Genomic DNA, 27,983 nt, shown 5'->3' with positions numbered 1-27,983 from the left:
GAAGCAGAATTTTCTTTTTATTTTTGTTTTACCTGGTGGGGGGGGGGGGGTCTGCCTTGTGTCTTTCCCTCCCCCTTATATTAGGGTCGTTTGTGTGGTGGCACCCCCTGCTTAGCCCTCGCGACTGGACACGTCCTGTGGGTTCAGCTTTTAGCAGTTTGCTTGGTAGTATGAGACGCCGGTTAGCAGTGCCCTGCCTGAGATGACCCTTAGCAAACCAGTCTAGGGGTCCTGAGAAACCCCGCGGGGTCTCTCAGGTCTGATAGAGGAGACCCTTGCGTCCCCTTTCGTTGGGTGCGAGTTTGAGGGTTGCTCTGTCCCCTTGTCTCAGGGTAACTCTCATTGTTTTTACCTCCGTCATGCTGCCTGTTGGGTCGGTGACACATTCGACCCTGAGTCCTGCGAGCTGTGTTGTTTGTTCATGACTCAATTCACCCAGTCTGCTGATGATTTACTTTGGGTGCAGGCAGCTCGTGCGTTGCAAGGTAGGTTTAGGTTGTTGCAACGCGCTCGGGTTGTCGCTTCCCCGGACGCCCAGAGGCTGCCCCGCTTTGTGTATAGGGACCTGGACTTGGGGGTGTTGGTCGCTTCAGCCTTGGTTCCGTCCCTGCCCCCTTGTTCTTTCCCTTCGGTGGTTTGGTACCGGTGCCGCCTGCGGTCCCACCTGTGCCTGGTCGGCGCGGTGTTCGCTCTACACGCAGGTCGGGTTCTCGTAAGGGGCAGAGGTCCTTTCGCGGTTCGCGCCATTGACGGGGCGATGGGGGGGGAGGCTTGCTCTGTTCGCTCACCCCTGGTCTCACGATTTGTGGGCTTTACGGGTCGTTTCTCGCGGCCTGCGGTGGCGTTGGGTGGCTCTTCCTCCTACGGGGGGTTCGGGGCTGACGGGGCAGGCTTCCTCTCCTGCGCTCCGTTGGGTCATCTTGGAGTGGGTGCGCTTGGGCGTGGTCGAAACGACGCAGTCCCTCAGGTGGGTTTTCTGCCTGTTTTCAGTTCCGAAACGGGACTGTGCGGACCTGCGGTTCATTCTGGACTTGTCCCGTCTGAACCCTAGGGTTTCTTGCCCCTTGTTTCGGATGACCACTCTGTCCCAGGTCTGGCTTCTGTTGGACCCGGGTGCTTGGATGGTGTCCCTGGACTTCAAGGTCGCGTATTTGTACGTCCCTATTCATACGGGGTTCCAGGACTGCGTTGGTTTTGTTGTGGGGCGTCAGTGCAACCGCTTTCGTTGTCTCCCCTTCGGGTTGAATCTGGCACCTCGCGTGTTCACACGCCGTACTCGGGTCGTGGTGGCCCGTCTGTGTCTGTTAGGTGTTTGGGTGTTGGCTTACTTCGACGACTGGCTGGTTTGGGCTCCCAGTCAGCCCACGTGTCTGCTGGCCAGGGATTTGGTGCTTTCCCAGCTCGCCGGGTTCGGGTTCCTGGTGAACTGGCAGAAGTCCCGTCTGGTTTCCTCCCAGGTTCGGTCCTGGCTGGGTCTTGTGTGAGACTCTCGAACCGCTTCCTTGTCTCTTCCTCCAGAGTCTCTCCTTCGGCTGTGGTCTCGCCTGTGTCTGTTTATGGGGGCTCCCGGTTCACCCGACGGTTGCTCGAGGGTTTGTGCGGGAGCCTGAACTTTGCGATGTTGGTTTACCCGCCAACATCTTGCCGGGTCGGGTTTGGCTTCGTCGGCTGTTCTGGTTCCTTCAGGGACGTCCCTTCTGCCTCTCTCACTATCCCTGGGTTCGACTCCCGGGGGCTTTGCGTCGGCTGCTGCGTCGCCGGCTTCCTCTTCAGGTTTTTCGGGGTTCAGTGCCTTGGCGCCTGCCCGAGCCCTCGCTCGATGTGTTCACGGATGCGTCGTCTCTAGGCTGGGGCTTTGTAACCAGTGCTCATCAGGCCGGCCAGGGGCGGTGGGGTCCGTCCTTCTGTCGGGTCCACAGCACGGTGCGGGAGTTCGGGGCAGTGTGGTTTGTGCTTCAGAGGGTTCTGCGGATCCGTCGATCTGCGGACAATCCGCAGATCGACGATCCGGCTCCATTCAGACTGCTCCCAAGTGGTTCATTGCCTAAACCGAGGGGGTTCAATGCGGTCCTTGGCTCAACGGGGTTGGTTACTTCGGGTGACTCGTCTGTCGAGTTCTCGGGGTTTGGCTCTCCTGGCGGTTCACGTCCGGGGAGTGTCCAACATCCTGGCGGACAGCCTGTCCAGGTTCATTCCCCTGTCCACGGAATGGACGGTCGACACCGACTCCTTCAGTTGGCTCTGCTGGACATTCAGGCGCCCGGAGGTGGACCTGTTCGCGTCGGCGTGGTCAAGGCGTCTTCCGGTTTACGTGGCACCCTTCCCCGACTGTGAGGCTGTCAGGATTAATGCCTTTCGGCAGGACTGGTCAAGGTGGGGGTTCCTGTACCTCTTTCCCCCAGTTCGGCTGCTGCTCCAGGTCCTGGCTCGCTTGGAGACTTACCTGGGTCGAGTGGTTCTCTTGGCCCCGTGGTGGCCGGCCCAGCCGTGGTTTCAGGTGCTGCTTGCCCAGTGTCTGAACCCGGAGGTTTTTCCGCGGCTCTGCCTCTTTCAGGAGATTGGGCCGGTCCGGTACGTGACTGGTTCACTCTTCTCTGCAAGTCTTCGTGTTTGGTGTTTTTAACTCATGTTTATCACCATCTTTATGGTGAGCAGGTGACTTCCTTGTTGGTTTCTTACCTGCGGGTTTCCTCTCGGTGACAGTATGAAGTTTCCTGGCGGTCCTTCCGGTTCTTTTTGGCCCTTCGTCGTTGTTTCTCGCTTTCGGTTTGGGTGGTGGTGTCCTTTCTCTCTTGGTTGTTTCAGGACTGCCATCTGATGCCTAATACTGTCGCCTCGTATCGTGCGGCGCTAGCAGAGCCGCTGCAGCTTGCTTTCGGTAATGATGTTACTTCTGCCCCATTTTGCAAGCTGTCTCGGGCGTTGTTTCACCTCCGGCCTGCTCATGCGCCGCCTGAGCCATCCTGGTCTTTGGACAGAGTGCTCTTCTATCTATCTTCTCCTCGGTTTGTTGTGGCCCCTTCGGTTCAAGATTGCTTTGCTAAGGCTCTTTTTCTGTTGGCATTGGCCTCTGGGGGTCGCGTGGCGGAGCTTCATGCTCTTCTCTGGCACAGAGGTTTTTGCTCCTTTGGTCGTGGTCTTTGGTATGTTCGTCTGCAGCCGTCTCCCTCTTTTCTGGCGAAGAATGAGACTGCTGCTTTCCGGAGGGGTCCTTGGGTTGTTGATGCTTGGTTTGTCAGGCCGGGGGTTCACCATGTGTTGTGTCCGGTTGCGGCCCTCCGCTGTTATCTGCACGCCACGGCTTCTGTGTCTGGGGACGCGCTTTAGGTTGATCCGGTTTCCATTCTTCCTTGTTCATGGGTTCGGGTCTCTCAGGTAGTCCGCGGGGTTATTAAATTCAGCCAGCCTGCGGTTTATCCCTGTGCCCATGACGTTCGTAAGTTTGCTGCTCTTGCTGCCGTCTTCAACAATATGTCTTGGGATGACATTCGGGCATGGGGATTTTGGCAGTCGAACAGGGTCCTGGCTGCACGCTACCTTGTGAACGTTTCTGGACCCAGTCGGGCCTGTGTTGCTTTAGGTCGGTGGATGCAGCCCATTGTCTCGACTTCGCGTTGAGGAGTGGAGCTCGACTGCCTCCCGGGTAAGACCCCATGGTTTTCTTCGGTAGTCTTTGGTGAAGTAGCTCCGGAGAGCTGTAGGGGCTCCCCCAGAAAACCAGCGTTGAATGTAATGAAACGCCATTTTCTGGGTGAGTCCCGAAGGGTCCCCATCAACCCTCCCGCCCTCTGGTCGGCGTTTTTTTTTGCGTTTTTTATATCCAGCCTCTGAACTGGGGCGAGGATCGCCAGCTCGGGGGTCTGGGGCTCCCCCTTCCCCCTCCCAGTGAAGGGGGAGCTGCTCAAACATGTGGCACGGCTCCTGTGACATCATGCTTGTTTGCTCATTTTTCTTTTGGGGAGTTCTGTCTACTCGTTTGTCGATTTTCGTTGTTAACCAGAATAGGGGTTTGTTTTGTGGCGCTTACCTTTCTGGGTGCCTGTCCCAGTCAATGGTAGATATAGAATGCTCCAAATCACATGTGCCTTTCTATGGGCCATTGCTCCCCGTGCCTCTGTGAGGGGGCCAGGTTCTGGCTCGTGGTCCTGGGTAGGCTGGAACTCCACCCACATCGACTGATGCAAAATAGTTAAGGTATCTATATCAGCCATGGATAGCTCCAGGGAGCCTCCGGAAAATGCCCAGAAAATGGCGTTCCATTACATTCAACGCTGTTTTTTTTTTAAATATTCGTCTAAAATCAATTTCTAAAAATATTTTGATGAAAGTTTCACGAAGCTAAAGCCAGTAAGATGGAGATTTGTTTAACATTTTTAAGTAATTTAACATAATTCAAATATTTTTCGAGCTTATACCCCCTGCAATGTCACACATCATATGACATTTTGTGCAGTTTAAGGGTTAAAAATTAGGATGCAGAGTAAAATGAAATACTCCTTTCTGAGACATCTCCCAATTGTTCCCCAAGCCTGAGCCCAGGTCTATCTGTGACAGTACCCATATACCAGCACTGAATAAATCCCAATGTGAGAAGGAAATTTTCAAATGGACTTGCCATGAAGTTTAGGTTCAAAGAGATAGTAGTGAAGCAAACTCAATCTACAGTATCATCTTCAGTATCATCTTCGTCTCCATGAGTGCAACAATATCTGGTGTCTGCAGCTGTATTACATCACTTAACTCCTGCATCTTTGCTCTCACTCCATCTATGTTGGTGTATACAATTTTCAGGAACATGTTCCCTCTCTCCTTATTCTTCGCTACCCCTTTCTCTATCGATTTTGTTGGTTTGCCTTTTTGTACCATTTTACTGGCCTACCTACCCTGGCCTACCTACCCCTATCACTTTGTAGAAAAAGGAATTGATTTCTTCTTCGTTCCTGCTCTCATTTAGACGTTTTTGCCTCTACGAGGTTCAGTTTCAGCTTCATTCTATCTTCTTTTGAAAGATCTTGTCTTAATGACCATAATTTCCCTTCCTCATCACTTTGTAATTTCCTAACATTCCTTAGTAATTTTTCCATCTGTTTGGCACCATTTAGAGTATCCTGAAAGGTCGATCTTTCCCTTTTACGTACCTGCCAATCCTCCTATAGTCGCACACATTCTCTATGGTAGTAAGACCTTCCACAACCCCAACAATTTTATCTACTACTTTTCCTTCTTCTACAGCTCTTTCTGACCTAGATGTTATCTCCTTTTCTTTGCAACCAAAAATTATCAGGAATTTACTTTGATCAACTGTGTTTTGCACCAATTTAGGATATGATACCAATTCCTTTCTGACTTTCAGCCTAATGTTAGTTTTATCCTGGTTGCTGCAGTGTTTGGCTTCCTTTACTGCTTCTTCTATTCTTTTTTTCTCCTTGACCACTTGTGCATAGGTGAGTTGCACATCCTTCTTGCACTGTTTTATTCCCTGTGTAACTTCCTCCATCTGTACTGACAAAAGCTGTTTTTCCTGTTGGATTTCCTTACCTAACTTATTGTAGTAATTTATGTTTAAATTTGTTTTAACTTCTTCCAAAACTATTTTTAAGCGTTTATTCTCCTCTTCCATGGCTTTGCAATTTGTTTCCAATTGATTCTTGTCCTTATACAAGTCTTTCACTAAACCCTCAAGACCTAAAACTTTGGGTGAGCCACCAGAGGCTCACCCAGAAATTGGCATCTCATTACATTCATCGCTTACTTTTTCTTTTTTCATAAAAGTAACTCAACCCAATCTGGATTTCATGGCTGTGAAGGCTGACTCCCAAACACTCCAGAGAAGAAAACTCTGGCAATGCAAATGCAGCACTAGATATCACACAGGGAAGGTAATCCTAAGCATACGCAACTCCAAGAACTCTGAAAACTTAGTTCACACCATACAATGTACAGAAAAAGCCACCAAAGGCAAACACCACACCACTTAAGCAGAACACTGGAGCTAGCACGGAAGAGAGGCAACCTGGTATGCACTAAATCAGTGATAGAACTAGGAGCTCAGACCCCAGCAGGCTGTGAGCTACCTCACCCCCTATCCTTACCTAATATGAGTTGGGGAGGTCGGCCAAACGAGTTTGTGCTAGGTCTGAGAGAATTTGACCATTTGTTTACATAGTTGGGTTAGTTCTTTCAGTGGGTTACAAGACTTCGGTCTCTTTTGAATCCAGCAGTAGTTTGTTTTCATTCTGTGACTTTCTGGGTGCCTTCCCCAGTGAAGTGGTAAAAACAAATTCACATTCACATACAGTATATGCACTGCTGCCTATTTTTCAGAGTTCAAGTATAATCTGAATTAAGAGTTTGAAGACTGAAAAGGCTGTTGCTATCTACCGAGTTGGGCTGCTATCAGCAGTAGGACTTTCCAGTACCAGAATGTCTAGCATGCTCAGTATGAATTGGCCATGCAAAAGGCAACTACCAACAGCTTGGTAAATCATTTCACTGTGTAAATGAAAAAACTCTCAAGTACAGTATATATTGAAAAGGTAAAATGCCCCAGTTATATCTGGGGCAGCAATGCAAATTCTTATTCTATCATTAGTGAATTTCAGTCTTGTTCCCAGATTACTGTAATGTGAGATGCAGACGATTCATCGTAATAATGTAGCTGAAGATATGATCATCAACCCCACATCAGAAAATGAAAAAAAGGACAACGCTTATCAACATCATTACGTTTATACAATCATCATTATTACGATTATTATGAAGTAATGGTGGGACCATGTTTGTCATTAACTATCCCCCCAGAGAAACATTATGAAATAATAAAGGGACCCTATCTGTGACTGTCCCCCCAGAGAAATATCACAAAGAAATATTATTGGAACCGTCTCAGAGTGCTCAAAATGTACTCTCTGGAAAGGAGATGAGAGAGGTATCAAATAATATATACCTGGAAGATACTGGAGAGCCAGGTCCCAAATTTGCACAATAGAATAACTTACTGAAGTGAAAGATATGGAAGGAAATGCAAAACGGAACCAGTGAGGTTTATTCTGCATAGAGTAGAACCTCGCACACTTAAGATCTTATTTAAGATCAGAGGTCCATGGCTGTTCAATACCCTCCCAGCAAGCATTAGAAATATTACCTGAACACAGTTGGACTTCTTCAAAAAACAATTAGTTAAGTTTCTGCAAGAAGTGCCAGATCAACCAGATTATAATGGAAATGTGGGTCTGCAGGCTGCTCCAAGCAACAGCCTGTTGGCCCAAGTTATCACAAGTTCAGCCTGGCCCCAGGCCAGGCTTGAGTAAAACTTCTTGAAGCCTCTCCAGATATGACCCTTGAGGTTATCTTGAGATGATTTCGGGGCTTTTTAGTGTCCCCACGGCCCGGTCCGCGACCAGGCCTCCACCCCAACGAGGCAGCCCGTGACAGCTGACTAACACCCAGGTACCTATTTTACTGATAGGTAACAGGGGCATAGAGTGAAAGAAACTCTGCCCATTGTTTCTCGCCGGCGCCTGGGATCAAACCCAGGACCACAGGATCACAAGTCCAGCGTGCTGTCCGCTCGGCCGACCGGCTCCCTATCTAATCACTAATCTTGAGGTTATCTTGAGATGATTTCGGGGCTTAATGTCCCCTTGGTCCGGTCCTCGACCAGGCCTCCATTTTGTTACACACTCCCAGGAAGCAGCCCATAGTAGCTGGTACCTATTTACCAGGTACCTATTTACTGCTAGATAACAGGGGCATGAGGGTGAAAGAAACATTTTGCCTATTTGTCTCCGCCTCCACTGGGGATCGAACCCGGGACCTCAGGACTACGAATCCGAAGCGCTGTCCACCCAGCTGTCAGGCACCCACTAACTGTCCCCCAGTGAAATATTATGAAGTAATAGTGTGCCCTATCTGTCACTAACTGTCCCCTAGAGAAACATTATGAAGTAAAGGTAGGCCCCTATCTATCACCAATGGTAATTTCCTTTGATCACAGTTAAATTTCACCACAACTTGGTCGTGTTGCTCTGTCTCACCCTCCTCGCTATATATTCTCTGGCGGCTGTTATAGTTCATGTACAATTATATTTTTCTATTACTATTTTTCCAAATTGGATTAGGTTTATGAGGCCTTTATCATCCTTTCTTCATACTGTACAGGTATTATATTTTGGTTCAAACAACTCGTTACTGCTTCTTGTAAGTGACAGCCAAATCAGCATGTAAAATTTATCAGCTATTATTTCATGTATTACTTCAAACTCTCAAAATTGAAAACGGCCAAAATATCCAGGAAGATTCTACATGAGAGTCCCCCCCCCCACCTCCAAACAGAGGGAGTTCTAAGAGGGAGGGAAGGAAATTATCAGGGAAAGCGTCAAGCCATTATGACTATATTGTACACGGAAGGGGTCAGGATAAAGATTAGGGATGGGATGGGGGTAAAGAATAGTGCCCAACCACCTGGACGGTCAGGGATTGAATGCCGACACGCGTGAAGCGAGACCATCGCTCTCCCGTCCAGCCCAAGTGGAAGCAAATCATTAAAATATATAAAAAACAGAAATGCTGCAATGCATTCAAGGGTTACTAACTACCTCACTGTGATGTGCAATCCAATGTAAAATATTCATCAAAATTTCCAATCTGTTGAAACCCTTAAAATCTGAAATGCAAACAGATGGCATTTAAACTTAAAATAAACAGATTGACAAAATTTGTAAGTTTTAAGACTAATAGAACCTTCCAAAAAACAAACTCTTGAAATACATACCTTTGCAGGATGCATTTTAATACCATATAATTCACATCTTCTCGCAGTTTCCAAGAGATTAAGGTCAGCTGCAGCAGGTGTCATACCCCTACAATATAACAATGAATGTTTAATAAATACTTCAAAAATTTACTTAAAAATACAAAAATATTACAATTATCTGATACAAGAACTAACAACTAACCAAAATAAATGTTAATACAATCATGAGAATTCCTTCACTTATAAATAATCACAGTAAAACCAACAGCTGCACTTTGGATTACACCATCACAATACTGAACAAGAAATAAGAAGTGTATACTGTATGTTTATCACACAGAATGTTTGGTAATATGTTGATTGTTTGTGATGTGTCTGTGTATTTATATATGAACATGTTATACTGAATGGAGTGAGAATAGCTTGAGCTACATTGTCCCTTTGTGTGTATTTATAGCTCAATAAACTTATTTCAATTTCAAATACTGAACACGTTTTGCTGGTAGCAGATCCAGATAAGTGTTCCCAGGACCAACATATTCCAGGATACAAACCACAGAGTGAAGTAAATACAGGGGCAGTGGCGATTACAGGGAACTGTAATGAGTGCTGGCTGATATAATCACTACAGGAATTATAATACTTTCTTTCTCATATTTCCAATATTATGCCAGCTGAAGCAGGTCTATTTCATTCGTGGGCTCTCCATAGCACTCAAGGAATTTAGCCAAATCCTCTACATCAACTTTCATCATATCTAATGTTTTGAGAAAGTGGAACAACTTTGCAAGGAATTTCTGCTGCTGTTTAAAGCCTCTGAAATCAATATAGCACTTATGCCTTACTTTCCCCACACACACTCCATTCATAGTCACCTTGTGTACTTCATTGCATCACATTTCAATGTTTTTGGTAACCTTCCTATTATAATAATTATGCAAACATTCAGACTGTTGGTCTGTTTGAATTGTTTATTGTATTACTGACCTGGGACATTATTTAAAATATGTAATAAACTCTGGGTAATTTAATATCATCTTGGTCCATAGGTTCATGTAATGGTGTTGTATTTGGTGACAAGAACATCACCCCATACATTGTTTGTATGATAGTCTACAGATGCAAGTTGCCTAGAGACCTTATCCATGATCAATACTGATATCACCTCCAAGTTTTTTGACAAAGTACTCCTGCACAAACTCATACAAATATGTAATGAACAAGTCCAGAAACAAATTCCTTGTCACCCAAGTTTTCTTACGTGATTATCAAAATGACTAGGGAAATTATGCTTGGAACAGCTCTCCAGAACCCTTGGATTATCTTAATGGCACATCAATAAAGGCCTTAACTTCACATTTTCTGCAGCATTGCTACCTAGCATTATACGTCAGCAATATTGAGCAGCTTTGAAGCCTGTAGCTGTCCTCTCTTCCCTGAAGATGCACGTCTTGATGACATTCGTTTCCAATTTAAACTTTTTTCATCAACAATGAAAACTTTTTTGGGAGAGTAACAGAGGTGAGAGAGTAGCACTTTCTTTGATGATTGCCATCAGTATTTGAAGGTATTGTTTAGTTGTTTTGTAATTTGCACTCAATCCCTCACCTGTCATTTGGATGATATGCTGGATGTAATGATGCTTAAAGTGCTCAAACTCACAGGCATGTTCCTGTCTGCACAACTTCAAATCAAAACACCTAACAATTTACTTAATACATTTAACCCTAAGGCTACGGAACTAATCTAAAGGGAATCCTCCACCCTAAGTTTAATTTAAAACAATTAGATTATTATATAAACCTCAGGGTGACCATACACAAAATTTGAATACAATATTCGCAAAAATATTTTATTCATTAAAAATCAAGAGATGTAATAAAATGCCCCTTCTTGGTGTAGCCCTTGGTAGATCCCCTGTGCTTTGTGTTGTTTAAGCCATGCCTTAAAGAATACCAATAGACCTCCAAGATTCACCCTGACCTGCCAAAGGTAACAATGCAAATAATTGTTACCATGATGTAACCAACGTTACATCATGGTAACAACAAATAAAATATATAATAAAATATGTTAATTCAGGAAAACTTGACTTATTAGGCAAATCGGGCCTTGCATAGTAGGCCGAGAAGTGTGTTCTGGCTACTAGGTACGACAAAAATATAAATATATATATATATATATATATATATATATATATATATATATATATATATATATATATATATATATATATATATATATGACCGAAAAAGTAAGATTAATAATTCTAACACGAATTTTCTCAATCTTTCGTACATTACGCTTCACTGTTGGAGGTAAATCAAAAATCACTTCTCCAAAATTCATTTTTATCCAAACCATCGCCAGAGAAATCCTAGTAAACAACACAGAAATCATCGATAGATACAGCGATAGCAGACGGCTTGACGTTTGCGAGGCACTACACATCAAGAAGTCAACACCAGCAATCAACAGCCAATTATTGCACAACTATATTCTACCCACCTCAAGACTCCGCTCCAATATAGAAGCATCAAGAAATATGGACCAATAGGCTTTCTACAAACACTTCTATTCAATACCCATTGTTTCTGTTCTGTCTTGTGTTGATACTTTTAATACCCTATTAATATCCCCTAGTGTTCTGTCTTGTGTTAATGCCACATCACCCTTCCCACCTCACTCAAATGTAATGCCACATCACCCTTCCCACCTCACTCAAATGTAGATATAAAATCAGGGAAACGCAAGTTCTAATCAGTTGTGTATTTGTGAAGTCTTTGAAAATGTAATAAGTTTTACGAAACGCGCCCGTGTCGCGTCAGACTAAAAATAAAAATGAATTTTGGAGAAGTGATTTTTGATTTACCTCCAACAGTGAAGCGTAATGTACGAAAGATTGAGAAAATTCGTGTTAGAATTATTAATCTTACTTTTTTGGTCATATTTAATAATATATGTCTACAGGAAAGACTGCTACCAAAATATACTAATATATATATATATATATATATATATATATATATATATATATATATTAGTATATTTTGGTAGCAGTCTTTCCTGTAGACATATATTATTAAATATGACCGAAAAAGTAAGATTAATAATTCTAACACGAATTTTCTCAATCTTTCGTACATTTCTTTTCACTGTTGGAGGTAAATCAAAAATCAATTCTCCAAAATTCATTTTTATTTCTAGTCTGACGCGACACGAGCGCGTTTCGTAAAACTTATTACATTTTCAAAGACTTTAGTTTACAAATACACAACTGAATAGAACTTACGCATCCCCGATTTTATATCTACATTTGAGAGAGGTGGATGGGGTGAGGTGGCATTAATAGGGTATTAATTTCATCAACACAAGACAGAACAAGAGGTGGTATTAATAGGGTATTAATTTCATCAACACAAGACAGAACACGAAACAATGGGTATTGAATAGAAGTGATTGTAGAAAGCCTATTGGTCCATATTTCTTGATGCTTCTATATTGGAGCGGAGTCTTGAGGTGGGTAGAATATAGTTGTGCATTAATTGGCTGTTGATTGCTGGTGTTGACTTCTTGATGTGTAGTGCCTCGCAAACGTCAAGCCGCCTGCTATCGCTGTATCTATCGATGATTTCTGTGTTGTTTACTAGGATTTCTCTGGCGATGGTTTGGTTGTGGGAAGAGGTTATATGTTCCTTAATGGAGCCCTGTTGCTTATGCATCGTTAAACGCCTAGAAAGAGATGTTGTTGTCTTGCCTATATACTGGGTTTTTTGGAGCTTACAGTCCCCAAGAGGGCATTTGAAGGCATAGACGACGTTAGTCTCTTTTAAAGCGTTCTGTTTTGTGTCTGGAGAGTTTCTCATGAGTAGGCTGGCCGTTTTTCTGGTTTTATAGTAAATCGTCAGTTGTATCCTCTGATTTTTGTCTGTAGGGATAACGTTTCTATTAACAATATCTTTCAGGACCCTTTCCTCCGTTTTATGAGCTGTGGAAAAGAAGTTCCTGTAAAATAGTCTAATAGGGGGTATAGGTGTTGTGTTAGTTGTCTCTTCAGAGGTTGCATGGCGTTTCACTTTCCTTCTTATGATGTCTTCGACGAAACCATTGGAGAAGCCGTTGTTGACTAGGACCTGCCTTACCCTACAGAGTTCTTCGTCGACTTGCTTCCATTCTGAGCTGTGGAGCCCTGTTGCTTATGCATCGTTAAACGCCTAGAAAGAGATGTTGTTGTCTTGCCTATATACTGGGTTTTTTGGAGCTTACAGTCCCCAAGAGGGCATTTGAAGGCATAGACGACGTTAGTCTCTTTTAAAGCGTTCTGTTTTGTGTCTGGAGAGTTTCTCATGAGTAGGCTGACCGTTTTTCTGGTTTTATAGTAAATCGTCAGTTGTATCCTCTGATTTTTGTCTGTAGGGATAACGTTTCTATTAACAATATCTTTCAGGACCCTTTCCTCCATTTTATGAGCTGTGGAAAAGAAGTTCCTGTAAAATAGTCTAATAGGGGGTATAGGTGTTGTGTTAGTTGTCTCTTCAGAGGTTGCATGGCGTTTCACTTTCCTTCTTATGATGTCTTCGACGAAACCATTGGAGAAGCCGTTGTTGACTAGGACCTGCCTTACCCTACAGAGTTCTTCGTCGACTTGCTTCCATTCTGAGCTGTGGCTGAGAGCACGGTCGACATATGCGTTAACAACACTCCTCTTGTACCTGTCTGGGCAGTCGCTGTTGGCATTTAGGCACATTCCTATATTCGTTTCCTTAGTGTGGACTGCAGTGTGGAAACCTCCGCTCTTTTCCATGACTGTTACATCTAGAAAGGGCAGCTTCCCATCCTTTTCCATCTCGTAAGTGAAACGCAGCACGGAACTCTGCTCAAATGCCTCCTTCAGCTCCTGCAGATGTCTGACATCAGGTACCTGTGTAAAAATGTCGTCAACATACCTGCAGTATATGGCCGGTTTCAAGTTCATGTCGACTAAGACTTTTTGCTCGATGGTACCCATGTAGATGTTTGCAAACAGGACACCTAGGGGAGAACCCATGGCGACCCCATCTACTTGCTTATACATGTGCCCATCCGGGCTCAAGAAGGGTGCCTCTTTAGTACAAGCTTGGAGTAGTTTCCTCAGAATATTTTCTGGTATGTCAAGAGGAGTACAGGCTGGATCACGATACACTCTGTCGGCTATCATCCCGATTGTCTCGTCCACAGGTACGTTGGTAAACAGCGATTCTACGTCCAACGAGGCTCTTATCCCTGTGGCCCGTGTGCCCCGCAGTAAGTCAACAAATTCCTTTGGAGACTTCAGGCTGAAGGCGCAAGGAACATAAGGAGTCAGCAGGCCATTGAGTCGCTTCGCCAGTCTGTACGTGGGTGTGGGTATCTGGCTAATGATTGGCCAAAGTGGGTTTCCAGGCTTGTGTGTCTTGACATTTCCATACGCATATCCAGGTTTATATTCCCCTTAAAAATGATCTTTGGCAGGTGGAGTCCGGATTTCTTGGCGTTCACAGTTTCGATCAGTTTGTTGACCTTTGCTTTTAATTCGGCTGTAGTGTCCTTCGTTACCCTTTGGAACTTAGTTTGGTCAGAGAGTATGATGTTCATTTTCGCCAGATATTCGTCTTTTTTAAGAATGACATATATTGGCGACTTGTCACCTCTCCTGACAACTATCTCCTTGTTCTCACGAAGGCTTTTAGCTGCCGCTTTGAGCTCGGGGGATAGTATGGTGCTTCTGTAATTGCCTCGATTCTTTCCTCCTTCTGCAATAAGTTCTGCTTGTAAGGTATCTTTGGTAGTGACCTTCTTTTGTGTCTCGAGGTCGAATATGTCGTCCAACAGAATTTCCAACTCTACTTTCCGGGCCATCTCACTCGGTCTGGACATAACATGACAGTTTATGCCCAGATTTAGGAGAGTGACTTGGTCCTCAGTGAGGTTAATTCCTGCAAGGTTCAGGAAGCCATCTCTTGGTCGTGGAATTGCCATAGGTCCTCCATATAATGATGTAAGTTTCTTGATAATCCTTGTTTCAGTGCTGAGGTGATGTCGGTCTGTGAGGATGTCAAGGTGTTGTTCAATGCGGGTACGGATACTTTCGTCGATGTTGCTATTTCTCCACTCGTTTGTAGCATGAAGTAGTTGCGTTTTGTTGTCTTTGATTTCATTCTCTGCCTTGTATATCTTATATATCGCATATGTCGACCGTGCTCTCAGCCACAGCTCAGAATGGAAGCAAGTCGACGAAGAACAATGTAGGGTAAGGCAGGTCCTAGTCAACAACGGCTTCTCCAATGGTTTCGTCGAAGACATCATAAGAAGGAAAGTGAAACGCCATGCAACCTCTGAAGAGACAACTAACACAACACCTATACCCCCTATTAGACTATTTTACAGGAACTTCTTTTCCACAGCTCATAAAACGGAACTCATTAAACGGAGGAAAGGGTCCTGAAAGATATTGTTAATAGAAACGTTATCCCTACAGACAAAAATCAGAGGATACAACTGACGATTTACTATAAAACCAGAAAAACGGCCAGCCTACTCATGAGAAACTCTCCAGACACAAAACAGAACGCTTTAAAAGAGACTAACGTCGTCTATGCCTTCAAATGCCCTCTTGGGGACTGTAAGCTCCAAAAAACCCAGTATATAGGCAAGACAACAACATCTCTTTCTAGGCGTTTAACGATGCATAAGCAACAGGGCTCCATTAAGGAACATATAATCTCTTCCCACAACCAAACCATCGCCAGAGAAATCCTAGTAAACAACACAGAAATCATCGATAGATACAGCGATAGCAGGCGGCTTGACGTTTGCGAGGCACTACACATCAAGAAGTCAACACCAGCAATCAACAGCCAATTAATGCACAACTATATTCTACCCACCTCAAGACTCCGCTCCAATATAGAAGCATCAAGAAATATGGACCAATAGGCTTTCTACAAACACTCCTATTCAATACCCATTGTTTCGTGTTCTGTCTTGTGTTGATGAAATTAATACCCTATTAATGCCACCTTTTGTTCTGTCTTGTGTTGATGAAATTAATACCCTATTAATGCCACCTCACCCCATCCACCTCACTAAAATGTAGATATAAAATCGGAGATGCGTAAGTTCTATTCAGTTGTGTATTTGTAAACTAAAGTCTTTGAAAATGTAATAAGTTTTACGAAACGCGCTCGTGTCGCGTCAGACTAGAAATAAAAAATGAATTTTGGAGAATTGATTTTTTATTTACCTCCAACAGTGAAAAGAAATGTACGAATGATTGAGAAAATTCGTGTTAGAATTATTAATCTTACTTTTTCGGTCATATTTAATAATATATATATATATATATATATATATATATATATATATATATATATATATATATATATATATATATATATATATATATATATATATATATATATATATATATATATATATATATATATATATATATATATATATATATATATATATATATATACACACACACACACACACACACACACACACACACACACACACACACACACACACACACACACACACACACACACACACACACACACACACACACACACACATACACATACACATACACATACACATGTAATATGAAATATACTATGACACATACAGTAGTATATTTCAATATGCTTCAATATACTATGAAACCATTAAAAAGACCTGGGAAACTTGGAAGCACGCCAGACATAAAACAGAACACTACATATTAACAATGACCAGACTAGGGCTGGGACACACCACACTGGCAGCACACAGCTATAAATACAGGACAGACATAAATGAACTTTGCATCCACTACCATATTCCAGGGGGGGGGGGGGGTAATTGAACATTACCTCATTCATTGTTTCAAACATTATAGTGCCAGAAGTAAATTCAAACAAGTACTTATCAACCTCAAAATGCCTTTAGTATCGAGCATATATTGGAGGAGAAGTTCATTCATCGCATATAAATTATTAAGTAGCAAAGCATTGGCTAAATATCTCCAGTCAACCCAAAAATTAGGCCACATCTGACCTATTCATACAACTCAAACCACTGGGACACTCATACATGGAACACGTAACCCCTAGTTATGAAGTACAGCAACAGTAAGCCGACACCATCAACAAATCGTCCAGCCCTCGCTGCCACGTGTCAAGTCAAGCTCTAAAACACATCTAGTTCCATCATTACCCCTTGCATCAAAAGGCAATAACAACAACATTTAAACATTGCCAAATCTTGAAACCAACTGCCAAAACTAGTGGTTTTCCTGGCTTTCATTGGTTTTGAGACACCACTAATACTTGATGGACTTACTCATGATTACTAGTGGGTTACCATACCTTTTGTTTCGTTGATGCTGAGGATTAACATCCCTACAGCCCAATCACTGACCAGGCCTCCTGGTTGGTGGTCTGGTCAACCAGGCTGTTAGAAGCAGCTGCTCGCAGCCTGATGTGTGAATCACAGCCCAGTTTAACAGGAATTCTTTGGAGGTGTTTATCTATTTCCCTTTTGAACACCATGAGAAGTCAGCTAACTATACCCTTTATATTTAGAGGGAGAATGTTGAAAAATCTTGCACACTTGTTGATAGAATCTTCTCTCAGCGCACCTATTGCACCTCTGCTTTTCCACAGGACTATTTTGCACATTCTATCATGACTTCTGGTCTCATGTGGAGTTATTTCTGTGTGCAGATTTGGAACCAGTCCTCTAATATTTTCCAAGTGTAAATTATTAAGCATCTCTCATGCCTGTAGTCTAGGGAATACAGATTTTAAAATTTTAAGCATTCCCAATAATTTAGGTTTCTTATTGAGTGGATATTGGCAATAAAAGACCTTTGTACATTCTCCAAGTCAGCAATTTCTTCAGCTTTGGTTGTGGCTGTTAGTGTGCAACAATATTCTACCCTAGAGAGCAATAGCATGTTAAAAATATCATTGGTTTGAAATCTCATGTTTGCAAGATTCTTGTTATCCAACTTGTCATTTTTCTTGCAGTTGTGACAAATACATCATTGTGTTCTTACAAGTTATGTCTTCTGACATGATTACTCCTAGATCTTTGTTAAAGTTGTTAAAGTTCTACATCATTAAACGTTGAACAAATGTATACAACACGAGAGAGTATTTCCACAATGGTGACAAACACAGAGGGAGATCGCTTAAGTTACATCATGCTATGTGGGCACCATACTCATGTAAATTACCAAACACTAAGTTTGTTATCACCTATTTTTTATATTTTAATAAAAAAGTTCTTATATATTTACCAAAAGCTTTACTAAACTACTGCTGTAAATTGCAAAGAAATATTCTGTGCCCACCAGTCCTAGTCAGAGACTGGACTGCGGTGACCATGACCCCCAGAATCAACACAAGGTAACCACCATCACCAAGTCATTGAGAACAAACAATGGTGAACTGGAAGCATGTTCACCCCACACTACCCAAAAATATGGCAGAAAAACTAGGGACTACTATCATCTGAACAGTACGAAACTTTTTGCATGAAAAAGTCATGCAAAGTAACTAACAAAGAATTTCCTGCATGCAGTGCTTCAACAAAAAAGAAACTATATTACTTACACATGTTTTTTGTGATTTTCCATAATTTTTCTCTCTAACTCTGGGTCTTGAGAAGGAACAAACTTGTACAAGGAGAGGTAGCGGTGGTCAGGGTAGTCCTCTTCAACAAAGTCTCCACATTCAGCTAAAAAAATATTCAGTTTTCAACACTTAAAAATTTGCAAAGACCTGTGTATAGGTAAATGGAACCTTAATTTCAATGCATACTACAACTGTGCACCTGGTACTGTATATTAATCGTATAAATAAACCTTTCCTCAGTTAACAATTCCATTCAAGTCCATTAAAAAACTCTTTAGACTCTAGTAGTGTCCACTTTTTTCAAGTCAAGTTTGTCTGTTGTCTCACTTACCCAGTTTTCTCTCATAACATACAGCATTGTGTATTTTATTTCAGTCTTACCTAGTACAGTACCAAGAGTATTTTGAAAGGAAGATTGGCTTACCTTGAACAATATATGAGGCCATGAGTGCGGCAGTGTTGTCATTGCACATGAGCCAACCATGGGCAAGGTCGCGCTTGATCTGGAGAGCAAAGAGGTACCGTGTGTACTCCTCTTCAAGCTGGGCCGGATCCGGTGTGTAAAACTTGACACAAAACCGCAGAACTGGTTCCACTTGACTTAAACAAACCTGTTGATTATACTCTCCTGTTACTCTAATGTTTCACAATTCTAAAACCCTCCCATACAAATGGAAATACAGTATACATAAAAATACTACATGCCTGGTATGGTAAACTATAGACCTTGATCCAAATCTTCTTAACGTGGAATCTTTATTTGGTGTCAGGAGACAAAATTCTTTATAGTCAACACCAACAAGAAATCAAATATATAATTAGAGAGACAGAGACAATCTCAATTAACTTCATTTTGAGTGATAAAAGAATCATGGTCCTAGAACCTAACAAAGGGCTTATACATGTATCACAACAAAAACTTCCTTTTAACAATAAATAATCCTCCTTTTGACACCTGATCACCTTTGTTTACTGGATTACACAATAGGCCAAGTAAGTCATGGCCTAGGGCCCACCACAGGGTCCACCAGCACTTTTTTTTCATACCACAAAATGGACAAATATAAAATAATGCTTGGAGTAATCAATTACACTGTAAAGGTCATGGTAACTCTGAATTTTTCTGGGGGGAGCCCTGTTAGCTTCCCAGAGCTATCCAGATTGATATGCCAATGTCAGACTTTGGCATCAGTCATGTATATGGCGTTCTGTGGGCCTACCGGGGACCACGAGCCAGAACCTCCCCCCCCCCCCCAATAGAGGCATGAGAAGCAATGGCCTATAGAAACCCCCGTGTGGTTGGAAGCATTCTATGTCTGCCATCTACCAGAATAGGCATCCAGCAAGGTAAGCGTCGCAATACAAACCCCGATTCTGGTAAAAATTGCTACAGAAAGCCGAACAAGTGGATAGAACTCCCCAAACAGAAACGAGCAAATGAGTATGACGTTACACGTCACCGCGCCGCCGTCTGCACAGCTTCCCCCTACCCGGGAGGGGGAGCCCCAGATCCTTGCGCCGGCTATCCACACCCTAGTTCTGAGGCTGATACTATAGGTAGCGGTCGTGTGCTCTGGCTCCAGTGGTTGTTTGAGCACTGTGCCTTATGTGTGGTGACCATCTACTAGGTGGTGCGCGAGCCAGGAGATATTCTTCAGTACTTGGGCTGCATGTGCCTAGGGTTCCCTTCCCTAGGTGCCCAGTAAGTACTGTCCTTGGGGCTTGGGGCCTCCTTCCACAACTTCCCTGGGTTCTGCCATTGCTAGGCCATTTACTGCTGGGTTTTTGGCCGCCCTTTTTGTGCTGGGATGTTTTTGTATCCCTTGTTTACCTTAGGGTAAGGGGCAGTTTGCACTGGTACAGGGTGTAGGGTACTGCGCAGCTTGTTTTCACCATTCATAGCGACCGGCTCTGTTCCGCCTGGGTACGCTGTCCTCTTGCGGGTTTTTTTTTTTTTTTCCTGCCTGGTGGGGGAGGGGCCTGCCTTGGTTGCCCCCCTGTGTACAGTTCCTGGGTACTAAATTCTCTTCAGGTGGTTCCCCCTGCTAGGTCCCCGTGAGTGAACACATCCCGGGGGGAATTCAGCTCTTAGCAAGTCATTTAGTAGATTGGGCACCGGTTAGCGGTACCCTGCCTGGGGCTTCCCTGAGCATGAGTTCCGTTTTAGAACCCTGGGAATTCCCAAGGGGGCGCGTGGGTCTGATGGATGTGACCTTTGAGTCCCCCCCATCCCCCTTCGCTTTGTGCGAGTTCGAGGGTTGCTCTGTCCCCTTGTCTCAGGATGACTCTCATTGTTTTTGCCTCTATCATGCTGCCTGTTGGGTCGGTGACACCTTCGACCCGGAGTCCTGCAAGTTTTGTTGCTTGCTGGTGATTCAGTTTACCCAGTCTAGTGATGACATTCTTCGGGTACAGGCAACGCAAGCGTTGCATGTTAGGTGTAGGTTGTTAAAAAGTGCTAGGTTGGTTGCTATGCCGGAAGCCCTGAGGCTGCCCTATTTTGCTTATCGGGACCCAGAGTTGGTTTCGTCCGTGCCCCCTCGTTCTTCCCCTCCTGTGGTTCGGTCTGGTCTTCGCCCCCCCCCCCCCCCTGCTTCTGGCTCTGAAACGTCTGAGGGTTTCCAAGTTGGGGCAGGGTTTAGATGGTCTTGAGACTCGGGCAGACTCGGGGGATGCGCCTGCCGGTGTGGAACACGCCTGGGTTTTTCAGCTCTCTGAGCATTCCTTACTGTTACAAGGAAAGGGGTTTTCCTTTCTTCCCTCTGCGTACGAATTGGATTTGGTGTCTGCCCCTCCCAGGGTTCGGCTCCGTCTCCCTTCGGGTGCTTCAGTCTCGTCTTTCCGGAGGTTTTTGACTTCCCGCATCCAACCTGGTGTGGTGCATGCGGCCTTTACGGCTTACCTCCTGCGTGACCCGGATTACGCCTCTATCATGGATCTGTCTTCGTTCAGGTTTGGGTCTTCGTTTCCCCACTGGATCTGGTATGAGGTTCTGGGGTCGTCCTGGCTGGCGGACTATCCTGGTTTTGGTTTGGAGGCATGGCATTCCTTCTGTCGTTCCCACATGCTTGAGTGGCATGAGGCATTGACGGTGGTCCAGGTTTTCCTGTGGGACGAGTTTGAGCACCTCAATGAGTGCTTCTTTGCTCTTGCCCTTCCTCAGGATGTTGGCGTTGGGACCATGAGCAGATCCCTTACCTTTTGGCTGCGCAGGTTGCTGAGGACTTGCGTGCTCGTGGCCTCTTTGCTTCGGCTTTGCGCTTCTTTTCCCTCGTTGTCTTCAGACTGGCTTGGGGAGGATGTAGAGGCGCTTGGGGCCATTCTTGGGTCCGGTGCCTTGCGCTTGGCGGCTCGCTTGTCGTATACTTTGTTGAAGCTGTTTGCGCCGATCCTGCGGGATGCGGTGTTGCTGTTTTATGACTCCCGGCTCGCGTGTCAGCAGGCGGTGCTCGCTTCCTCCCTGGAATCGGCCTGGGCCCTGGCCCTTAGGTTGTCTTCGCCCTTTTGCCCCTTGCTGTTTGCGGATTCTGCTGTGGTGCAGTATCTGCAAGCGCCTTCGGCTAGTTGTCGTCCCATGTCTGATTTGTTGGTTCTCCCAGGGCCCCAGGAGGAGGGAGCTTTCCCCCGGGGGGGGGGGGGGGTCGTGCCAGGGCTCGGGGTTCCGCTCGTCGGGGTAGGCCACTGGTGCCAGTTTCGGGGCCGATGCCGCATTCGGAACTGCCTTCGTCTGGTCGATGCAGTGTTCGCTCTGTACGGGGCTCGAGCTCTTGTGAGGGGCAGCAGCCTTTTCGAAGATTGTCCCATTGACGAGGCGTTGGGGGAGGCTTGCTCTGTTCGCTCACACAGTCTCATGATTTATGGGCTTTTCAGGTGGTCTCCAATGGTCTGCAGTGGCGTTGGGTGGCTCCTCCTCCTTTGGGGGGCGTGGGGCTGATGGGACAGGCCTCTTATCCTGCGCTCTGTCAAGTCATCTTGGAGTGGGTTCGCTAAGGCATGGTTGAAACGACAACGTCCCTCAGGTGGGTCTCCCGCCTGTTTCCAGTCCCATGTGCGGACCTGAGATTCATTCTGGACTTGTCCCGTCTGAACCTTTGGGTTCATTGCCCCTCCTTTCGGATGACTATGCTGTCCTTGGTCTGGCTTCTGTTGGAGCCGAGTGCTTGGATGGTGTCCTTGGACCTCAGGGACGCATATTGGTACGTCCTGATTCATTTGGGGTTCAGGGACTGGCTCGGGTTTGTTGTGGGGAGTCAGTGTTACCCTGTTCGTTGTCTCCCGTTTGAGTTGAACCTGGTACCTCGCATTTTCATATGACTAACACAGGTCATGGTGGCCCGTCTGCATCTTTTAGGTGTTCAGGTGTTGGCCTACCTCGACGACTGGCTGGTCTGGGCTCCCAGCCGGTCCGCATGTCTGCTAGCCAGGAGTTTCATTTTTTCCTGGCTCACCAGGTTCAGGTTCTTGGTGAACTGGAGGAAGTCCCACCTGGTTCCCTCTCAGGTTCGGTCTTGGCTGGGTTTGGTTTGGGACGCTCGCATCGCTTCCTTGTCTCTGCCTCCGGCAGCTCTGCTTCGCCTGTGGTCCAGCTTTCACCTGTTTCTTAGGGGGTTCCTGGGTCACGCGGCGGATGCTCGAGAGTTTGTGTGGGAGCCTGAACTTTGCCATGATGGCCTACCTACTGGGTCAGGTGTGGCTTCGTCAGCTGTTCTGGTTCCTTCGGGGATGGCCCTTCCGCCTCTCTCGCAATTGTTGGGTTCAGCCTCCGGGGGCTTTGCATCGGTTGCTGCGTCACCAGCTTTCTCTTCGGGTTTTTTGGGGTTCAGTACCTTGGCGCCTGCCCGAGCTATTGCTCGATGTGTACATGGACGCATCGTCTCTTGGCTGGGGTTTTGTAACCAGTGCTCACCAGGCCGACCAGGGGCGGTTGGGTCCGTCCTTTCTTTGGGCTCACAACACGGTCCGGGAGTTTGTGGCGGTGTGGATGCCGCTCCGGAGGGGTTCAAGTCGCTCGTGGATCAACGATCCAGCTCCATTCGGACTGCTCCCCAGTGGTTCATTGCCTGAACCGCGGGCATTCGATGCAGTCCTTGGCTCTTTGGGGCTGGTCGCTTCGGATGACTCGTCTGCAAAGTTCTCAGGGTTTGGCTCTCCAGGGGGGTGTCCAACGTCCTGGCGGACGGCCTGTCTCGTTTCCTTCCCCTTTCCACGGAATGGATGATCAACACTGACTCCTTCAGTTGGCTGTGCCAGGCGTTCGGGACTCTATACGTGGATCTCTACACGTCGGCATTGTCGAGGCGTCTCCCAGTATATGTGGCGCCCTTCCCTGACTGTGAGGCCGTCGGGGTCGACGCCTTCAGGCAGGACTGGGCGACTTGGGGTTATCTTTACCTCTTTCCCCCGGTTCAGCTGTTGCTCCAAGTCCTGGCTCACTTGGAGACTTACCAGGAAAGAGTTGTCCTTCTGGCTCTGTGGTGGCCGGCCCAGCCTTGGTTTCAGGCGCTGCTTGCTCGGTGTCCGAACCCGAGGGTCTTTCCGTGGCTCCACCTCTTTCAGCGGATCGGTCCAGCCCTGGTCCTTGGACCGGGTGCTCTTGTTTGTCTCTTCTCCTCGGTTTGTGGTTACCTGGTTGATACTTGGTTGATGGGGTTCTGGGAGTTCTTCTACTCCCCAAGCCCGGCCCGAGGCCAGGCTTGACTTGTGAGAGTTTGGTCCACCAGGCTGTTGCTTGGAGCGGCCCGCAGGCCCACATACCCACCACAGCCCAGTTGGTCCGGAACGTCTTTTAGAAAAGTCTAGTTTTCTCTTGAAGATGTTCACGGTTGTTCCGGCATTATTTCTGATGCTCGATGGGAGGGTGTTGAACAGCCGCGGACCTCTGATGTTTATACAGTGTTCTCTGATTGTGCCTATTTCACCTCTGCTCTTCACTGGTTCTATTCTGCATTTTCTTCCATATTGTTCACTCCAGTACAGTGGCCCCTTCCGTTCGGGATTGTTTTTCTAAAGCTCTTTTCCTGATGGCTTTGGCTTCTGGGGGTCAGGTAGGGGAGCTTCATGCTCTCCTCTGGCGCAGGGGTTTCTGCTCCTTCGGTGGTCCTAGTGGTCGTTTTGTTCGGTTGCAGCCGTCTCCTTTTCTGGCGAAGAATGAAACAGCTGTGTTTCGGAGGGGGCCTTGGGTTGTTGATGCTTGGTTGGTCAGGCTGGAGGTGCATCACGTGTTGTGTCTGTTCGGGGCTCTCCGCCGTTATTTGCGCGCCACAGCTGCGGCGGCCGGGGATGCGTTTTGGGTTGACTCGGTTTCCCTTCTTCCCTGTTCCCGGGTTCAGGTTTCTCAGGTTGTCCGCAGGGTTATTAAGTCTAGCCAGCCTGCGGTTAATCCCCGTGCCCACGACGTTCGTAAGTTTGCGGCTTTGGCTGCCGTCTTTGGCCACATGTCTTGGGTTGACATTCGGGAGCAGAGTTTTTGGAGGTCGAACAGGGTCATGGCTGCTCGCTACCTGGTAAATGTTCCAGGGCTAGGTAGAGCCTGCGTTGCCTTGGGTCGGCGGTTGCAGCCAGTTTCTCGATTTCGCGTTGAGGAGTGAGGGCGAACCGCCTCCCAGGTAAGTCATTGTTTTTTCCTTATCTTTGGGTAGTTAGCTCTGGGGAGCCGACGGGGCACTCTCCAGAAAACCAGTGTCGATTGTAATGAAACGCCATTTTCTGGGCGAGTCCCGGAGGCTCCCCGGCATCCCTCCCTCCCTCCGGTCGGTGGTGTTTTTCATGCTTTTTGACATCCAGCCTAAGAACTGTAGGTTGGGTCGCCGGCGGATGGGTCTGGGGCTCCCCCTTCCCCCTCCCGGGGAGAGGGAGGGGGGGTTGCGCAGACAGCGGTGCGGCGACATGATAACGTCATGCTAGTTTGCTAATTTTCGTTTGGGGAGTTCTGTCCACCTGTTCCACTTTCGGTCCCAATAATTTTACCAGAATAAGGGTTTATTTTGGGGCGCCTACCTTTCTGGGTGCCTGTCCTGGTCGATGGCAGACAGAATGCTCCCAACCACAGGGGGGGAGGGGAGTCTATAGGCTATTGCTCCTCGTGCCTCTCTAGAGGGGGCCAGGTTCTGGCTCGTGGTTCCCGGTAGGCAGAACTCCATGCATTGACTGATGCCAGACAGATATACATATCCATCCAGCCTGGATAGCTCCGGGGAGCCTCCAGGAATCAGCCAGAAAATGGTGTTTCATTACATTCAACGCTGGTTATTTTCTTCGTTTTGTTCCTTTAATATGAAAATCTGGATAATCTTTGTTAAAACACTCCATCTTGTTTAGCAAATTTTTACACAGTTTTGGGTAGAAATATTTGCAATTATCTGAATGACATGTTCCTGTATTTAGAGTATTCCTGCAGTTTTTTGGGTGGTTATATTTGCATGTTGCATATGCTTAATTGTGTATGAAGGTCAGGTTCCGTTTGTTCTTCCTGACAGCCCATATTAACATACATCCCATGCATAATATCGGCAAGTTCCCCGTTCATGCTTTGTTTGCTTATCATGGTTTATTTCCACTACACTCTGTGGTGGCTCTTTGCTGACAGATTTAGGAGGGAATCTTGCAGATTTCTGTTGTTGCTCACTAACTTCCTTTTGTGTTGGGTATGTTTGTCCATCTGGATCTGTGCTCGCACTTTGTTCATTAGTGCTCTCTAGCACTGGGGTAAGGCTTCAGGCACTGGGCTTCAAGGGTTAACTTGAAAATTCCCGTAAAACGGAATCTGATCAATCAAGGTGAAATTGTCGGACTGCCAGCAGCAGAATCTAACAGCCTGGTTGACAAGACAAGAATGCATAGTCACAAATTGGGCCGTGGGGACATTTATCCTTGGTACCAAAGTAATCCCAAGGTAACCAACACAAGGTACTGTAAGGTACTCAGCTCCCACTCCTCACGCTGTCAGCACCCATCACTCATCCAGTCACCTCCCTCCATTTACCCAGTCAGCACCATCACTCACACAGCCAAAACCAATTATTCACTCAGCACCCATTACTCACCCAACCAGCAAGCACCTATTACTCACCCAATCAGCAAGCACCCATTATTCACCCAGCCAACACCCATTACTCACCCAACCAGCAAACACCTATTATTTACTCAGCCAGAAACCACCCATTACTCGCATAACCAGTAAGAACCCATTATTCACCCAGCCAGAGGCCACCCATTACTCACCCAGCCAGAGGCCACCCATTACTCACCCAGCCAGAGGCCACATATTACTCACCCTGCCAGAGGGCACCCATTACTCACCCAGCCAGAGGCCACCCATTACTCACCCAGCCAGAGGCCACCCATTACTCACCCAGCCAGAGGCCACCCATTACTCACCCAGCCAGAGGCCACCCATTACTCACCCAGCCAGAAGTCACCCATTACTCATCCAGCCAGCACCATCAATCACCTAGCTAGCACAATCTGGATACCTGGAGCATACCTGGAGAGGGTTTCAGTTCTTCTACTCTCCAAGCACGGTCCCGAGGCCAGGCTCGACTTGTGATAACTTGGTCCAACAGGCTGTTGCTGGAGCGGCCTGCGGGTCCACATATCCACTACAGCCTGGCTGGTCCGGCACTTCTTGCAAGAACTAATCTAAGTGCCTCTTGAATACATCCACCTTTGTTCCAGCAATATTTATAATGCTTGCTGGGAGGGTGTTGAACAACTGTGGACCTCTGATGTTCAGACAGTGTTCTCTGATTGTGCCTATGGCACCTCTACTCTTCACTGGTTCTATTCTGCATTTTCTTCTGAATCTTTCGGTCCAGTATGTTGTCATTCTACTGTGCAAATTTGGGACCAGTCCTTCAAGTGTCTTCCATGTATACTGTATATTATTTGGTACCTTTCTCGTCTCCTTTCCAAAGAGGACCGAGTCCCCAAGAAAGGCCTCGGGCCGGAAGAACTCCCAGAACCCCATCAAGCAGGTACATTTTGAGAGCTTTGAGACGGTCCCAGTAATTTAGATGTTTAATTATCGTTTATATGCGTGCCGTATATGTTCTCTGTATACCATCGAATTCAGAGGGAAATGTTCTCTGTGTTTCCTATAATTAAGAACTGGCTGACCTCTGATGTTTATACAGTGTTCTCTGATTGTGCCTATGGCACCTCTGCTCTTCACTGGTTCTATTCTGCATTTTCTTCCATATCGTTCACTCCAGTATGTTGTTATTTTACTGTGTAAATTTGGGACCTGACCCCCCAGTACTTTCCATGTGTATATTATTTGATATCTCTCTCGTCTCTTTTCTAGTGAGTACATTTGGAGAGCTTTGAGACGATCCCAATAATTTAGGTGCTTTATCTCGTCTATGTATGCCGTATATGCTCTATGTATTCCCTCTATTTCAGCAATCTCTCCTGCTCTGAAGGGGGAAGTGAGTACTGAGCAGTACTCAAGACGGGACAACACAAGTGACTTGAAGAGCACAACCATTGTGATGGGATCCCTGGATTTGAAAGTTCTCGTAATCCATCCTATCATTTTTTTGGCTGACGCAATATTTGCTTGGTTATGCTTCCTAAACGTTGGGTCG

General features: G+C 45.9%; 1 protein-coding gene across 1 annotated transcript in view; it reads right to left on the bottom strand.

Moving 5' to 3' along the window:
- The window catches only part of LOC123748321 (FERM, ARHGEF and pleckstrin domain-containing protein 1-like), a 434,539-nt gene that overhangs the window by 285,075 nt on the left and 121,481 nt on the right, over positions 1 to 27,983 (bottom strand). The window contains 3 exon segments of the mRNA XM_069329367.1: positions 8,774 to 8,861; positions 18,379 to 18,502; positions 18,824 to 19,010. Coding sequence (XP_069185468.1) covers positions 8,774 to 8,861; positions 18,379 to 18,502; positions 18,824 to 19,010 — 399 coding nt within the window.

Source organism: Procambarus clarkii, chromosome 22, assembly GCF_040958095.1.
Source record: "Procambarus clarkii isolate CNS0578487 chromosome 22, FALCON_Pclarkii_2.0, whole genome shotgun sequence".
Lineage (NCBI taxonomy): Eukaryota > Metazoa > Arthropoda > Malacostraca > Decapoda > Cambaridae > Procambarus > Procambarus clarkii.
The sequence above is the reverse complement of the archived record's forward strand: the minus strand, read 5'-3'. Positions and strand labels throughout refer to the sequence as shown.